We start from the raw sequence: 18,556 nt of genomic DNA, 5'->3' as shown, positions 1-18,556 counted from the left end.
AAAAAATTTGAAAACAGATGTTATTTGGAAGAATTCACTGCAAGATTGTATCGAGTGCAGTTCTTGGGATATTTACGTTCTAAGCTACTCAACTATCATTTATCCAGTAATAATCTGAGAAAACAATTTACAGCATATTTATGTTCATTGAGTAACTGCTTTAAAGTCAGCATGAAACAAAAGTCGCAAATTAGTCTTCTCTTTCCTATCGTGACATGTATATCAGAGCTTCTAAAACATGAAAAATAACGTGATTTTGTCCATCGTGAATTGATTAGATTGTTGGAACATCGTTGTTTGCTACTGCTGTGATCTTGTGTAAAAAAAATAAGAACAGTAATGGTGACTTTTAAAGTACCACATTTTCCTCTGATTATAACCCAAATCAGTTGTTGAACAAGATAGCATTAGGGCTGCATGAAAAATCGTTTTCACATCGATGTCGCAATGTGCGCATCTATCATAGTCATATCACAGGATGTGCTATGTCAAGTGGATCGTAGTTGATCTGTGATCCGTACTGACCAGGCACCACAGTTTGAAAAGCATTCTCGGATTAATTGCAAAGTTAACCATCACAGAGAGAAAGTTTATCATTTGCACGTGTTTTAGGTCATGTCAGTTTAAACATTCAAGCGATTTTAAGCAATTCGAGCACAAGGAAATGCGAAAGAAAACTCATTTAGTACCTTGCACTCTGCACAGACAGCACGTGAACTAGGGATGTGTGACGATTAATCGTGATTAATCGTTTGCAAAATAAAAGTCTGTGTTTACGTAATATATGTGTGTGTTCTGTTTATAATAGTTATGTATATATAAATACAGACACATACATGTATATATTTAAGAAAAATGTAAGATTTATATATAAAATATTTATATTTACATGTACTATAAAATATAAAACACGTAAACACAGACTTTTATTTTGCTAACGATTAATCGTGATTAATCGTTGCACATCCCTAACGTGAACAGCGAATTCTATTCTCTTTCGCTGTTTAGGCCTTTGCACACCGAGTCCGAAATTCGCATGCGAAATTTTCGCACATCAAAAAATAAATTCCACCTCACATTATGTCAATAACGTTTGCACACTGTCTCCGAAAATTTCAGGTTCGATTTTCTGCGTTTTTCGCATCCGTGGCACGCATTTTTGACAATTCAGAACGCCAAAATCCAGAATGCCATCTGACAAGTTGATCCATGTCATCTACAGCACAAAGCAGTAGCACTGAATGACAAACGACGTGCGGAATACAAAGAGCCAGAATATACAGTCAGATTGTGCCAGTAGCAAAGCATCAAACTGAGCCACTGACGTCCTGAAGTAAACTTTCAAATGCTCTGGATAATCACACAGCTCCTTTCTCTCTATACAATCTCGGGATTGGATGGACCCAAAATTTCCTCTTTCTTTTTCTCTTTTTAAGAAGAGAGAGGACAACTAAATTGTGCTCACTGCTTGAAGACTTCATTTTGCAATTTTTTTTCGCAACACAATCATTAATACGCATCAGACTCAGTGTGCAAGGTCTCTGTGCGTGACAAATTTTTAGGATCATGAATACGAAAAAACGCATGCGAAAATTTCGGACTCAGTGGGCAAAGGCCTTTAAAGTGACAGCAGCCTAAAATACCCACTGCTGTCTGTGCCATTAATGTTAATAAAACAACAAAATATAAAGAGAAAATCACTTTTGTAGCTTTAACAAAGATTAATTATATTTAATTTATATAGTGAAGACTACGCAGTGTTATTTTACATTTGATTATTCAATTTCTGTACCAGAATACTGTTAGGCTTACCTGAAAAAACAAAGCACTGTTTATTTCATTTGTATCTTTGTTCTATTGTATTTATCTAATGCTTGTAATTATTTTCTAAGCAGATTCACTCCCCTACAAAATAACCTCCATCATTCTAGAATGAATAATTCTTTTCAAATACAGTTATTTAAGTCATCAGGAGAAATTTTCATATCACGGTTTCATATCACAGCCCTTGTCTAAAATAGCATTAACATCGGATCTGCATCTGTGCAGATGGCAGTGGTGGTGTATTGTATAACAGGTTGAGAAGATCACTACTCTGATAGAAATACAAAATGAGCTTAAGTCTATAATAAATCACTAAAATACACACTTTATATACAACCACGCCTACATTTAAAATGGAAACACATACGAGAGACAAAAACAGTCCAGTTGTGATTTCATACGAGATTTTCTCAAAACACATCATTTGTATGTCTGACACGGTTAAAACAACAGTCCTGCTGTCTGTCGAGACAGCGCTAGAGATGCTTACGTAACTAATTCAGAGTCAGACCCAACCTTATTGTACTATACACGAACAATTCTTCATCCTCTATAAAAACATCAAAATCCCTGACAAAGCATTAGTTATCCGTTGCATTTTTACATAAAAACGCATTCATTGCAACCCTTCGGCTAGCTAGTTAGCAACCACAAATGAATAGAAATACGTAAATGCACGTCTGCTCATAACTCACGACCATCGATATGACACACCATACCAATAAAAACAGCCTAACAGATAGTGGTGGCATAAAAGTAAACTATGCTTAATTAAACCAACAGCAGATCTTAGAAGCTCAGCAAATTATGGAACAAAAGCAGCTAACTCGTTACCGCTAGCTGGGAGCTAAAGTAATTGTAAATTAATATCACATATATATCATACCCCCGGTATTGGTCGCCATAACCCAAGACTGTATGTTATCTTGGAGACTCTGGTATCTCTATAACGTAGATGAGTGCATTGAAACTGGTTTAAGTGCAGCGCTTGAGGCCGTTAGCTTAGCGTGAAATCTCCTCAGTCTGAAGCTCTGAAAACATCTGCACAGGAATCATGGCGACCGGTCTGAGCCGCGCTGCCTCATGGGTATGAAACTGCAAGGAGGGAAGTGCCATCGCTACAGACTAGCCTGACGCATTTAGTTTTAACGCGTATTACAATCAAATTGAAGGTTAAAATACTATAATTTGCCGTGACATAAACCAATTAAATTGTATTTGAATAGAGCTGTTTACAAGAACTGCTTTATTCGGAAATACATCCCTTAAAATTCTGCCTTAATGCTTTGCTTATTGATTTGATGGGTGTTTAGAGTGAAGATTGTAGTCTCAGTTTTAGACACAGTAAACCTTGAGGTGACATAATCATGATGAGTAGCAGATACAGATAGCCTATTTTTCTTGCTTATTATTGGATAGTGGTTATTGCAGTTATTTTGGATGTTGTCCACACAAACTCTATCTTTCACTTGCACCAGATGCCCACAGTTCAATTTCCACACTACTGGACTGCATATAGAGAGCATAAATCTTTCTACAGCTAAACAAAGATAAGACAGAGGTGTTAACGGTAATCACACGCGGAGAACATCTATTGCTCCACATCTTGACTCACTATCACTAATCAGACCAAGAACTTAGGAATCATGTTTGACAGTGACCTCAGTTTAAAAAAAACAAAAAAAAAAAACATATTAGCATTGTTACTAAAACAGCACATCATCACCTCAGAAACATCTCCAAAGTGTGTGACATTCTCTCTCCTTCTGACAATGAGAAACTTGTTCATGCATTTGTGATGGATCCGAAATGGTCAATATTCATATTCATGTACTTTTATTAATATTTATTTTTAATCATTTATGGCTTATGACTTTTGCTTTCATATATTTATGTACTCATACTTTATAGATTAATTCTTATCATATTTTCAAGTATTCACTGGTGATTGTACCCTTATGGTTATTTTATATTTAAGAGTATGATTTCTATGTTCAATTGTTCTTCAAGTGTTCTAGTGTGACAGGTCACGCTGACACTTTTGTGGTTAGACATTGGACGACTGCCAAATACGGCAGAAGTGGTGTTTTTCAGAATTATTGCTCATTTGAATCTGATCAAAATATGTCTGTTATTTTTCCTGATGACATTTAAAAGGGTAAGATTTGCAAAATTCCCTATAGGGGATAAAAACAACTATTTTTGACACTGGACCAGTAGATGACGTAATGGGTGAAATTAACCTTTTCTTTTAGAACAAAAACATCAATTTGAGTGGGATGTAAATTTCCCTATATGCTCATGGTATAAAGCTGACCGAGTCATTGATAATTCAGCTTTTTCCCTCCTTTGCTCTCCTTGTCTTCTGCTTCTCTCTCTCATCTGCAAATGTATAATGTTTTATTTTTTTTTTTTTGATCTTCATCTATTAGATACAATACTCTGGATTATACAATACTCTGGATTATACAATACTCTAAATTTTACTATTAACTATTGACTAATACTTTATGATGGTTATTTTACCTTTTAGTGTTATGAAGTATTTTCATTATCGATTAAAGTTTGCGTGTGAGGCTAAATTTAATTGTAATGAATAAATAATTTTTCATCAACTTTATCTACTGCCTGGATCTCATTTTCTCAAGTTTTTGCATCAATTTGTTACGTCTATACTTGACTACTGCAATAGAGGTTTTGCTGGGTTACCAAAGAGCTCTGTTAAACACTTACAAAGAGTTTAGAAAATGATAACTTGCTCTGAAACTAGAAATCACATTAGTCCAACACTCAGATCCCTTCACCGGCTGCCTGTATCATCAGAATTGAATTCAAGATCCTCCTGTTACTAGTTTTTGAATGTCTTCATTGAACTGCCTCAATATATCTTTCTAATTTGTTGAATAAATATACTCCAGCAAGATCGCTCCGAACATCAAACAGTAATTTTTTGGTTGTGCCTAAGATAAGGCTAAAAATTGGCGAGTCAGCCTTTAGTCATTTCGGTCCCAAGCTACGAGCCATCTATTCACTTTGTACTTTTAAAAAATATCTCAAAACAGATTTGTTCACTAGGGCCTTTCCTTGATTCATTTTATTGTTTTATTATCTTATTTCTATTATGTGATTTTATTTTTGGTTCATTTTATTATCTTATTTCTATTCAATTTATTATCTTATTTCTGTATGTATGTTTTTTTCTTCTCTGTGTATATATATTCTGTAAAGCACTTTGCAAACACTGTTTGTAAAAGGGGCTATATAAATAAAGCTTTACTTACTTGTAGCTATTATAGGGTGAATGCACTTTAGTAATTTAGGTACCTAAATGTTTTTTTTTTTCTTTTCTTTATTACATTTGTTAAATTTAAGGCCCAGCTATTATATTTCAGTATGAATACAGTTCATATAATGTGTTATTTGCAATATAGCCTACCAATAAACATTTTCAGATCATGCACTCCAAACAAATTTATTTTCAAGTAAAGTGGGCCATCCTTGATTTATCAAAAATTATGCTATCTTAATTAAAACATATGGTTTATGAACAGATATTATCAAACAAACATATTCAACCCAAACACAGTGAGTAAAATTAATAAATCCACTTAATTCATGTGTAAAATTCAAAACAACTGAAAGAACATGTTGTGTTGACATTGAATTTGATGAAATCTGAATATCAGAGTATTTAGAAATCAGAATATTGATGTAAATGAACTAACAAAAATATAATAAGTGGAACATTTAAAATGGTAACCATATTGTAAAACTTTTTTCTGTCCGTTTTCTCTAAACACTTTAAATGAACTTTAATGGTTTCCATATTTTAAAGCTTTATGTTCTGCATTTTGCTCCTCTCCTCCTTTCTTCACCCCACAGATTGAACTTCATGCTTCGTCTTCCTTTCTGCTCTCTTTTTCCTTTCTTCCTCTGACTTGCATTTTATAACTGCACACTCATTTCTGTTTTCTAAAAAAGTATAGATTATACATGTCACCTATAAAATAACCAGTGAATGTCCATTTATTTAAAGAATTTGAGTAGGTATAGACCTAATCACCAAAGGTTAAAGGTCACCCACTTTTCCTGAATCACACTTTATTTAAAAAATTAAGCCAAAGTGGGCCAGCAATACTGAAACACTTTACAATAAAACTAACAATTTTTTAAACATTTTATTCCTGGTTAACTGTAGTAACAAACTAAACAGGAACTGTTACAATAATATTTGTTTACATTTAACAATCTTATAAGTTTCTGAAATTTAAATCTTATGTCAAAAGATTTTCTACCTTTCACCATGAGGCAGTCCACATGTGAGGTGTGGCCACACCCACCAGTGTCATACTGCATCAACCAAAACTATTTGATCATTAAGACCATTTTTATGCTCTGAAAGTGTAAACCCATTGAGCACAGTACAATCAAGCATAAACGGCCCACTTTCATAAAGATATTTTAACATCTCTTCATTTCATTTAACAGAAAATAAAAACCTCTTTGAAATCGTGTATAGAACACTTAAGAAAGGATTGTTGCAATTTATGTGTGAAAATATGTTGTGCAAGTAGCTGTATTTACAGAAGCTGACATTTAATGAACTAAATTGTTCCAGTAAAGTGGGAATTCATTTTTCATAATGATGTTATTTATTTGCCAAAGAAACTAGGCAGTGGCAGAATCATGTTTTTGTTGTCAACAGCCCAAATCACTCTGACAAAAGTATTATGCATTTCTGACATATGTACCAATAATGTTCGTACATGTTTTTAAGGCAGGCTATTTATGTCAAATGAATTATTCAAATGTAACCTAGTTGGAGGTTGGGAAGAATAAACAAAAAAATGGTACAGATTATTCTACCAAATTTGTCTTGCTGAGTGTATATTAAAGACATGAATTACTCTTTCATAGTCTATAAAGAAACAGAAATAGAAAGAAAAAAGTTCAATTTGATCCTTTACTCAACTTTTTTGGGGGGGGATATACTAAAACTATAGGCTACTGAAACTATAGCAAATATAGACATTAGTGTTTAAATAGTTTTAAACGTTAAGCAGTTCTTTTATCAGTCAGTATATATTAAGATTAAAGTATAAAGTGTTTAATAAACAAACTATATATATTTTTTAAATTTAATATCAGTTTATATTGTGCTGCTTCATGTTATAGCAACCAAATGCTGTGACTTGGCGAACCAAAAATCAAACCAAAGCACTTTATTAATCATAAGCTATTTTGTATTTTATGAAATGATTACGTCCCACTATAGCCTACTGTTATTATAAACTATTTATATTTTTCTTTTATGGATTTTATTTAATATGCTTCATACCTATCCAAACTGGATGCGTATCAATAATCCACTATTTTATTAAACTTGTTATCCTTTGTTGATGTAATGCAGGAAATTATTTAAAGCTATACGGTCGCGTGCAGGGTAACAAAATAATTATTATGCCGTTTGCTTTTCTAATGCATACGACTCAAAGAGTTTACATCCATGTGAGCAAGAGCAATGTCTGCATGATAAACCTGCTTCATCCTTACCTCCAATCATATTTCTTTGACTGCGTTTCCTAAAGATTATTTTCTCTCTGCATCCATCCGGGGAGTCATTCAGAGGTTATCATTTTCGGGCTGTTGTTATTGGATATCTTGCTCAAATTCGGGACGCCATTGGTCTGGTGCTTGTCAGTCTGTGGCGCGCCGACGCTCGTGAACGCGCTGCGCAGACAGTGCACGACACGTAAGTGGCCAGAGTGTCTGGAGTCTGTCTGAAACTGATAAAAATGGTGATGGAGTTTATCCAGAGTCTCGCTCATAGTCATTAGAAAAACAAAGGGAGACAGAGCGGAATTTTATAATCATCCAACACTGTAGTCATTTCGTAGCCTGAAAACTAGATTCTATTGTAGCGCATTTCAAAGTTTTATTCCATGTTTTTCACCAGACAGACAGTTCATTAATTCACAGGTAAGATGATCGTGGTGGGGCGCAAATCTTTTTGTCTAATACAGTCTGCCGTTGTTATGGTGATTGTGTTGTTCATGAATATATTACTTAACTGTGTGCGATGTTTAATCATAGCAAACAAGACGACGCATGTAAACCGCTGATCGGATGCAGGGTGGTCATTTTAATGTGATTACATGTTACCGCATGTCGTTCGGCGGGATGAAGAAAGAGTTTATCGCGATCATCTCTTCAGACAGATGACGCACCTGTGCTCACGTGAGCACGGTTTCTCATTAACCCCATGAACTCGGGATGCCAAAACAGTGTGCTGTAGTGTGAAAATCAGCGTGTCTGGAGTGTGTACAGCACGGTAAAGAGCATGTACCTTTGCGCCAAGTCGTCTGTTGTTTACCCGCAATTTAAGGCCCGTCTTTGTGCGTTAAGTTTCCGTATGCGGTGGATGACCGCGTTGTAATTCATCATGGATTGGCGTTAAGACTGTTTTCCTAGTGCAAAAATGTTGGATTTTAAGGTAAACAGCTAGTTAGTCTAACGACAGTAGTCTCCGTAGACTTCAAAGGCATTTGGCAAAACTACTAAGTTACCAAAAAATAAATAAACGCCAAAAGCTCCTTACGTGTTTCAGTTTAATCATGCGATGGCGCTAACTTGTTTTCAAGTCATAATATCTCCGGTCACAGCTCGCAACTGGTGTCAGTACTCAGTACAGGTCTGTTGCGCGCTTGGATGGTATCGTCCATAAATGGTTCGTTCCCCAATAGATAATATATGAACACATTAAGTTAACTAATGCTATAACTTAGCCTTTTTAAATTAAAATTGATCTTAAGACCCCAAATAAAATACAACTCGTTGACTTTTTCCACCCGACAAAAATACAGGGAAGACGGTGGCTATTTGGAGCAAAGTCAGGAGTTATATTGCACAAATTTGGTTTCTCTCTTTTTAAATGTTGTTTTCAAACACACAGTTCAAAAGTTGCATTACAATAATTTTAGTGAATTTTAAATTCCCAGTCATATTTTTGAACTGTTGGGTGAATTGAACAGGATACTGCCATAAATTCAGACAAATAATTATTAACAGAAAATGAGCTGTTTAATAGAAAGTTTTTTTCCTCAGGAAAAGCATGTTTTCATTTTTATCATGTTTCATAGATGTTAAGTTGGGGCAAGTTGCCCCTTTTATATTGGGGCGTGTTGTTACATTTTGAAAATATTACAAATTTATAAATTGCAATGTTTTTGATCAGAACAATGCTTTGAGCTTTTTGTATGTTAACATTTAAATTATGTGTTTTATAATTATTGTTAACAAAAATTAAAACACGCTGTTTAATGGTCATTGTGATGTACCCCAATGTGACAACATGCCCTACCACAAAAGGTCAACGTGCAAATAAACTGCATTTGTTCATCGGTAAACAATATCCTATATATCTTTGTATTGCCAAGACTTTAAGCTATTGAATGCAGAAAATATGGAGAAATATTCACTGGATTAAAACTTATCATTTAATGAGGACGTTTATAGTGAGGCATTTCCTTAGGTAGACTTTTTTTTAATCCTATTTCTATCATATTTTTGTTATCTTTCCTTGCTGTATTTAAAAGGTACCAAATGTTTCTGGTATTATATTGTCTTTATCATGATCAGAATCATGAATGTTGATCAAAATGCAGCGCACTGTATCAGGATTCATCTGTGGCGTGCAGACCAAAATATTTGAGATTTAGTAACGGGCTTCCATGCTGTCTTTCTGATTTGTCATTTCTTCATTTAACTTTACATTCATCGGTCTGAAGATTTTTGAGTGTTAAAATAGGTCTGCTTGCTTCCTCTTTAATTGTTCTAAATCATCCTTTTTTGACTGATTTTTTGTTCATATTGGTCCAAATTTGAAAAGGCACTATTAAACTACTGCCCTTGAGGTTTGGCTTTGCATGCTCGTGCATTCATAGTCTTAAAGCAGACAGAGACATCTCTCTTTGATATTGTTATAAAATAAGCAGTCATAGGACTCAGCTTTTCAGCCATATGCAAAACAAGATGGCTGCTTCACGGGAGGTGAAAGGATATACATTGGTCGATATAGTGGTTCCTCCTTTATATTATGTTTTGAGTGTATGTAAAGTGTGTCAGTGTCTGCACTCTCAGGATGGTATCATACCCTGGCCCAGAGGGGTTGTGCAATCAAAAACAACATCTTAGCAAATATTATTGTGATGACAAGTTACAATAATTGAATAGACATAAATGTATACTTAAAAATAAAATCCTTGTCTTCCCTTTACTGGTGTATATATGTAATTCTAATGAATTATAATTATATAAGCACAATGAAATAACAAAAAAAAAAAAAAAAAAGTTATATGTATGTTTATGTGTGTGTGTGTAAAGAAAAAAAAAGTAATCTTTGAAGGTCATACAAGGTTATGGTGAGAAATTTTGTAATTATTGAAGTGGTAGATGGCATATAGGTTTTATAAGTTCTGTTTGTGTATGACATAATGATTAAAATAAATGCTTTATGATGCATGAAAATGTGTTTAGAATTTTAAGAATTTTATTTTGTGATAGCTCATATATAACGTAGCGATTAACAGAAAGCAAAGTACAAAATTGCTAAATAATTTTTATACATGCTGTGTTGTGAAAGTTTCTGAAAGTTTAAATATAATTTGCTAAAATATCACATGCAAGTTTTTTGCATTTTGCAGTATTTAGGCAAAAGACTAATGAAATTAAGAACTTAATTACATCTATTTTAATCATAGTAATGTTAACTGTACAAATAAGCTTTTTTGTTATGGGTATCTACTAGCTATTTGGGATTTATATTAAATTTTGAGGCACATGGTCAATTTAGAATAGGTGTGGCTCACTATGAGACGCTTAAAAACAGCACAAACTAATGGGCAGATAGTTTCTGCCAATTTGAGCAGCTTTTTTTTTTTTTTTATACTTGCCTCAAGGTTTTCATTATTGTAATATTTGTTATAAATGTGCCGCTGCACACTTCTGAATATCAGTTCACCTTACAGGCCTATCAGTGTCCAACCTCAGTGCTCCATGTCATGTTTCAAGCTGTGTGTGTAAGTGTAAACGTGTTGGTTTAGCTCACGGGACCGTAACATTTTTTTATTTTAATGTTTTTGAAAATGAAAAATTGTGCGCATCAACAACCTGTTGATGAAATTATGTTCATATTCTACAGTATATCTGTTTCAAGTATTATCATATGTTTTATGCTTGCACAATGATACAAAATGTGCTTAAGCCATCTGATATATGATTTCATGTTTATTGAACATGATAAAAATTAAAATTAAATTATTTTAAAATAAATATGGAATCAACATTTGTTATTTAATGGTGACAATATGTGTAAAGAAGTGCAAAAGTAATTATGACAGTTTCTATATATAATTATTTTTATTAATTTTAATTCTTTATGTTTGGGCTTTCTTTATAGGCAGGAGGATTCAGCTACACTTGGTGAAGGTGATTCCGGTGTTCTGGAGTTGTGCTCCCATGCAGACGGTAGGCTTAAAAGGGCATTTCCCACCCAGTACTCTGTGAAGCACATTTGGGCATGTCATGGAGAGAGAGGTGGAACGGCAGGAATGCAGAGATGTGTGCAAAGGTGCGATTATGAAAGCCTGCAGGCTGATGAGTGTGCATCAGAGAGGCTAATGCTAACTGAAACGAGTCTCTGTTTTTCTTTGTCAGATGCGACGTTTGAAATGTTGCTGAGTAATCGCACTTTCAGCTTGGCACACCAATCATTTCCAGTACTCGCTTCTCATATGAATTTCTAACTGATTTCTTCATTGAACACAGTGATTAGACAGGTTGATTAATGGACAGGTAAAAAAAAAAAAAAACTCTACAGACCGTCTGGCATAGAAAACGTTTACAGTTTAAATGTGAAGGTTACGGGGAGATTCTTTACAATAGTAATTTTTTATGACGCAGTATGTATGATTACAAAGCTGCAGAAATCCTTCTTTTTGTGAGAAATAATATCTCTCAAAATGAAGATGGCAGCCATTTTTATTGCAGTGTCCAACAGCGCCCCCCGGGTCTCTCTGTAGCTCTTGTGGAGCGAGTTGATGTATTTTGTGTGTGAAAGAACAAGGATCTCACTCTCCTGCATTGCTTGCATATATTCAATATCAAAGCCACAATGGCATTTTAAAGGGATCACTGGCAGGCAGCCAAAACCTAGAGCCTCTCTCTTTTTGGTGGCTGTGCTGGCTTACTTGCTTTCTTCCTTTTACTCATGTCCTCGTGCTGATGGCAGTGTAACGTCTGACTCTTCTCAAAGCTTTACCCAAGTGCTGGAGCGAGACATTGGATGTATTAGGACAGCTGCCTCCATTTTAGGGAGGAGTTTTGCAGAGGAAGATGGATACCCTTTCCACAGTACCAGAATTTGCAGCGTGAATCAGTTCAGACTTGAGGCATCGCCTGCAATATTTAGCTATGTTTTGTCTTTCGATGACAAATGTTTTGTCTTTTCGATTCGTTTGTTAAACGAATGTGATACATTTACCCGGAATTTGCTTCGTTTGCATTTGTTTATATAAGATTGTAAATTTTACCACTCTCAACATTTTTTATGGCTCTATTTTCGACCTTCCGCATAACTATTATGACATTCCTAAAGATCTTTTAATTTATTTATTTTGCACTCACACAAAACATTTTTTGATCTGATTTTTAAATGCATTTCTGCAAGTGATATTGTTTGTTAGTTAGTTAGATACAAATATCCAAATAAAATGGTGCCTTCAGGCTCTCAGGATTTCAATGGTAAATGATGATGTGCTCTAATCCGCTGTGAAATGTTATTTGTCTTATTTCATTGTATATTACGCAGGCATGTTTAGATTTATTTTAACCCCTAGGTTGCACATTAGACAGATACTATGACTCTAAAAATGTGTTAAATCACATGTTACTTTAGCAGGTTTTAACAATATTTTAATCAAAAGTAGTCCTTGGATTGTGCCCTTTACGTTATACAGCATGTATTTAAAATTCTTCCTTCATTCTCGTTGAATATTGTGTTTAATGTACCCTATCTGTATCTCTATGGTTAGTATCTCTAAAGATTATTTTTATTGTATATCAGTATTTCTGTTGTAAATAGCACAAATGAAAATATGTTCACATTTTGCTGTAAACGTTCATTGAAGTAAATAAATCTAGAAAAAAGGAATGTGTTTTGAAAAGTGTAGTGTCTGTTAAAAATATCATTTTGCCGATTCGTGTTTATACAGTGTTATTATTAACGTTAAATAAATGTAATACATTTATTTAAAATGGCTTTGATAAGTCGATGTTGTCTTGTATTCATGAAGATTGAATTATTTGTGTAAGTAGTGTTATTCTTTTCGTTGTTATTGCAATAAAAGTGTCCTTTAAATGATAACTGTCTATTTGTATTTGATAAAAATATTTCATAGATTCATGTGATACAATGATGATATGAGCGAGTCTGGTTTGAAGTCTAGAGTGTGTATAAAGCCACAAAGGTGCTATTGACAGTGTGTGCGTGTGTGTTGGAGGGTGGGTTTGCGGCTTAGTCTGGGCCTTCAGTATCCTGTATCTTCAGTATCTGAGGTACACAATGTTCTGGAAGATTCGGCCTCTTGAGTGACCCACTGGCCCTGAAATCTTGCTCTTACCTGGAAAAGCTTTGAAATGCGAGACTTATGAGAGTTTTTCCATGATTATCGGTAGAGCTAAAAACAGTATTTTTTACAGGAGTACGGTATACAACAGAATTTTATGTTTAATCATAAAATTTGTAATACAAATTATAAAAAGGGGTGATTTACATTTACATTTGCCTGGTGTATGCTTGTGTGCTGATAATGTATAATGAAAGTTTAATGTGTAAACGTTGAAGAGTTGTAATGTACACATTATGTAATAACGTACAGGGATTGTATAATACAGAGTATAGCCATTTTAGTACTGTGCGGGAGGACCGGAAATGGTAAGAGCAGTGGGAGGAAAAAAGAATGACTTTCAGTGTTGTAGAAGTTCTACAATGTTGTTTACAAGAGGTTTGAAAATATGCAGGTGATGAGGCATAAAACGTTATGTATGTTTGTAATTTACATGAAGATTTCAGGTTATTTACTAGTTCTTTATATGATCCATGTTTGTTTTATCTGCATAATTGTCTGCTCTGAAAATATTAGCACCGTGAACTGTTTCTTTAATAAAATATATATAATTTGAAAAAATATATATTACTTAGTACTTGGGTATTTAAAATAGTACTTAGGGATTTATATTTTAAAAGATTTTCCTGTATTTACATGAATTCTTTATACCTAAAATTGTTTTGCACATGCTGTAACAAAGCTGTTCAAAATTGGGATCTGTAAATTATTCTTTGTCACCGTTTGTTTGCAGAATATTTGTCTTGACGATTGCCATCATGTCAGTCCTTTCATAGAGCATTCATATTTATTTGAGCCGGATAGTAAACTTGCGATTCAATAATCGCTAGTCAGAGCAAGCATAACTGATTCAAGGTTATGACAGATGAAATGCCAATTATCGCTAAGGGAAGTTCATTTAGTTTAATTTATGAACTCCTGCACATATGATTGGTGAGTCCTTATATTTTACTGCCTCAGCTAGCTTTCTGTTAACAGCATGTAAGGCCAAAAGCTGTATGTTGGATATGAACATTTTTAAAGTGCTGTGTCCTTGTATATACTTTTATTTCCATTTAATGGCTTTTCAAAGTTGCTGATGCAATTTGCTGGTGCATTATATTACACATTGTTCGCCCTGAGTGAATTTCAAAATCTGTCCTATTTTGTTTGGATGTTTTGATGAGTCGGAAGCTTAATATTAAATAACATTTTTCAGGCTTTTGTGGAATTTTTTAGATTTGCTTCCTTTTCTCATTGCAAGTTGTATGCATGATGTAATTTATTATGTTTCACTTTTTATTTATTTTTTATTGTTATATGTGCGTGTTTCCTAAGTTGTCTGAATGATTAAGTTTTGAAGGAGAGGTAGAAAGAATGTTTGTTCATTCCATCATACCTAAAGGAATAGTATTTTAATGAAATATCATCAATAATCTCTCTCTCTCTCACTTTTTATTTTTCACAGCTGCTGATCACTTAATGGCCTTTTAATCAGTCAGAAAGATGCCGATGAGTGCCTGCATGCCACTTTTTGACTTAAAATCACTGATCAATACAATCTTTACTGCTCCCCTCGTTGGTGTGACTGTAGATACGTCAATATTGCTTTATATGCAAGCAGTATGCTGCTAAAGAGCATCTTCGTCTGGTCTTTTGATATTGCCCCTTCTCTTTTCTGTCTTCAGCTGTGCTTGTATATTTTTCCTAAGCCATGTTTCAATTGATCTCAGGAGGTGATACTCAGATTTAACCTTGGCCCACCCCTTTTTTTATTCTGTCAGGTGCTGAGGCTCGCCAAACAGTCAAAGTGTTCAGACTCATTAACAGTTATGGGGTAAATTTCGTTTTGATGCCGTACTGCCAAAGCATGTGTTGAGGGGTTGAAAACCAAATGAACTGGTCACAGTGATTAAAGGCCAAGTGGTTAATCCTAGCAAAGAGTCTGTGACGTAAACACCAAATGAACACTGCAACTCTTCGATAAGAAAGAGCTGCGCTTAAGCACGCAAACATCCCAAATATCAATTTCACGTCTGATCTCCCACTGACACTCAATGTGTGAGAGTGCAGGGGTTACACCTAAAGGGCCTTGGCAATAGTATCACGTTATCTCCTATCAATTAGTGCCTAAAGGGGATTAACCCCTGCAACACAGAGGAAGCTGATAGGATCACTGTTGAATTGCAGGGGTCACCTGCTTCCCTCATTAGTGATGACCTCTCCCTCTTTCTCTCTCTCTCTCTCTCTCTCTCTGTGTGTCCGACTGCCTCTCTGTCTGTCATTTTTATATATTCACTAGTTTAATAGGGGAAGTAGACTGATATGTTTTTGTGGACATGTTATCATGGATGTCTTTTGGAAGGAGGGTTAGATATTCAGTGATTAGTCATGCTATGTTGTGTTATGCTGGTGTTGTTCAGGTGAAAGTGAATCAGCAATGTATTCAGAGTTGACAGCATTTCTCTTATAACAAGGCCAGCAGAATGAAGCTCAACAGTTTGAGTCTGGCTAATGTTGGTGTATCGTGGCACACAGGGAATAAACTGCTGCTGACCTTACTCTGTATTCATGAAACTGTGCTGGTTTTAGTATCTCCTCAGTTAGATTTTATAACAATAACTTCAAGAAGCCCAAGTAATATTTAGAAAAAAGTTGCCATGTTCGTTTAAACATAACAATTGTGAAAATAAAATTGAATATATTTTAGATGCTGCATGGTAGTTACCGTTTAGCAGTTTGTATAGAGGACTTCAATAGTTCACTTAACAATGAAACTTCAACACACCTTCATGTTGTTCCAAAACATTTTTTTTTTTCTTTTTTTGTAGAATGTAAAAGGAAATATTTAGCATAATGTCCAAGCTGCTCATTTCCATAAGATGAAAGTGGATGGTCTCCTAAATTAATCATTTTCAGTGTCAACTTCCCTCTGTAATAGTAGTTTGTAACACTTATGTTACATTCTGTACAATCTTTTTTTGTGTGTGCAAAATGAGGTAGTTGCATGTCCACCCTGGGTGAATTTTAAAATCTTTGCTATTTTGTTTCCATCAGCCTATATTGTTTAGGCTTTTGTGGAACTGAAAAACAAACATTTTCAGATGCGTTTTGTTTCCTTTTCTCGTTGCAAACATTTTCTGTTACATGCATGGTTATTTATGTTTCACTTTTTATTTTTATTTGCATGTTTCCTAAGCTGTCTTGAAGGAGAGGTAGAAAGAAGATTTGTTTATTCCATCCTTAAGTAGTATTTAAATGAAATATCATCTCGCTCTTTGTTGTTTTTTTTTTGTTTTGTTTTTTTTTTTGTTTATTTTTTGGCCCATGAGGGGCACAGACACTTTTAGGGAGGCATGAAGCATAACCCAACCTCCCTCATTATATTGATGATGATGATGATGATGATGATAATACTAATTTTAGGTATAATGTGCTTTTTACTCTTGCATTTTGAGGAAATTCAATGACCAACCATTAAATAATCAAAGCTACCAGTATAGAACTGCTATGATTCAAACGAAGTACACTATCTAAATTTTTATTGATGGTTCCATCTCTTACTTTGTTGATAGCCAATGACAGTTTAGAATATTGGGATGGCACCTGGGGTGGCCAATCAAATTTAGGTCTCCTATCTGGACTCCCCCTTGACATAAGGGTGAGTAGACGATGACAGAAATTACTTCTTTTTTTCTTCTTTTTTTTTTTTTTTAATAAAATATTCCTGCTAAGACTCTTTCTTGCAGCAACTCTGTGCTGATGAATTAAGGTAGTTGAGAAAATCCTTTTGGTAAGTTGAAATTTCATACTTTGTGAAATGATTTACTCCATCTGAAATGTTTTTAAAGCAGAATTTTGCTAATTCTGTTATTTCATATATGCTGCTTTTTGACCTCGTAATGAGAGACTACAATTAAATATTTATACTGGTCCTTTGTCAGACTGCAGGACCATTTGAAATGAACTTGTGAAGGAAAAGAGGTGTTTAAAAATGGTGACAGACCTAAGAAAAAGTGAGAAAGAAAAGGTGAATCGTTAAAAGACTTAAGATATCCATTTTCTCTTTAACATACAATATCAATTTTAACCTAAAGTATTGATGTTGACAAGCACATGGACATCAGCTACCCATAGATTAATCTCACGAAAATGTGTTTATGGTCAAATTTAAAAAAACATGGTTCGCATTGCATTGTAACATTATTTTCATAACAGGTAAGCACATTTGCCCCTAAATTGTCATTACTTGTATTTCTGTCAACTTCAGTGCAAATAGTTTCATTATCATTTCTGCATTTTTAGAAATGCAGTTGTCTGCTCATAATTGGTCTCTAGTTGCTACAGAAAGTTCATGAAGAACAACCTGTTCCAGCTGAAGTTCCATGAAATATTGTGAGCATCATGAAAAGAACACATTTTATCTTAGCTGCCAGTATTTTTAAAACAAAATATGTTGTTCTCTGCAGTAAGCTGGAAGTCTGTCTTTATTATTCTAGATTTTGTAACAGGAAGTATGGGTTGAAATTGAGCTTCATTAAAAATCCTAAATGCTGAGGAGAAAGTTTGAGTACAGTTTTGATCGACTATAAAAAGATTATAGTAGAAGGCTAAATCAGAAAGATGTTCTCTTAACTGAAAGGCAAATTTATGACTTATGCCAGTGCACTGTTATGTGATTGTGCTGAGAGCAGTACATGCCTCACAAAATAATTTGCACAATTAATTTAGACCGTTGGCCACAACACAGAAATGGTTTCCCAAAGAATGTCACCGAAATGTAGCCACTCATTTGCTGATAAATCTATAACAAGCAGTCCCCCATAACAAGCTCTCCCAACTCCAAGCATGCATCAAGGAAAATTCATCTCTTTTACTTCAACGTTATTTCTGATATACTTTTTAGGTGATTCTGATGACTTTGAAATCAGTGTGTATATGTTTTAATTATGTACAGAAATTGTTTAATGAGTGAATAAATATGTTTTTTTTTTGTTTTATTTTGCATTACTTTACAAGCCACAGAGAAAGCAATCCATGGCAAAAATCGAACATGTTATGGAAGAAAA

The 18,556-nt window shown here is 34.3% G+C and overlaps 1 protein-coding gene and 1 long non-coding RNA gene across 2 annotated transcripts in view; one reads left to right on the top strand and one right to left on the bottom strand.

Moving 5' to 3' along the window:
* rbm33a (RNA binding motif protein 33a) overlaps positions 1-8,511 on the bottom strand; it is a 59,985-nt gene extending 51,474 nt beyond the window's left edge. The window contains 2 exon segments of the mRNA XM_048184781.1: positions 7,378-7,610; positions 8,423-8,511. Coding sequence (XP_048040738.1) covers positions 7,378-7,387 — 10 coding nt within the window. The 5' untranslated portion in view covers positions 7,388-7,610; positions 8,423-8,511.
* On the top strand, positions 7,546-13,253 carry LOC125264958. The gene is made up of 3 exons (XR_007184179.1): positions 7,546-7,803; positions 11,282-11,452; positions 11,539-13,253. It is a non-coding gene; the product is annotated as an uncharacterized LOC125264958 (long non-coding RNA).
* Positions 13,254-18,556: the final 5,303 nt, after the last annotated feature.

Source organism: Megalobrama amblycephala, linkage group LG3 (genome assembly GCF_018812025.1).
Source record: "Megalobrama amblycephala isolate DHTTF-2021 linkage group LG3, ASM1881202v1, whole genome shotgun sequence".
Lineage (NCBI taxonomy): Eukaryota > Metazoa > Chordata > Actinopteri > Cypriniformes > Xenocyprididae > Megalobrama > Megalobrama amblycephala.
This window is presented reverse-complemented; position numbering and strand designations above follow the sequence as displayed.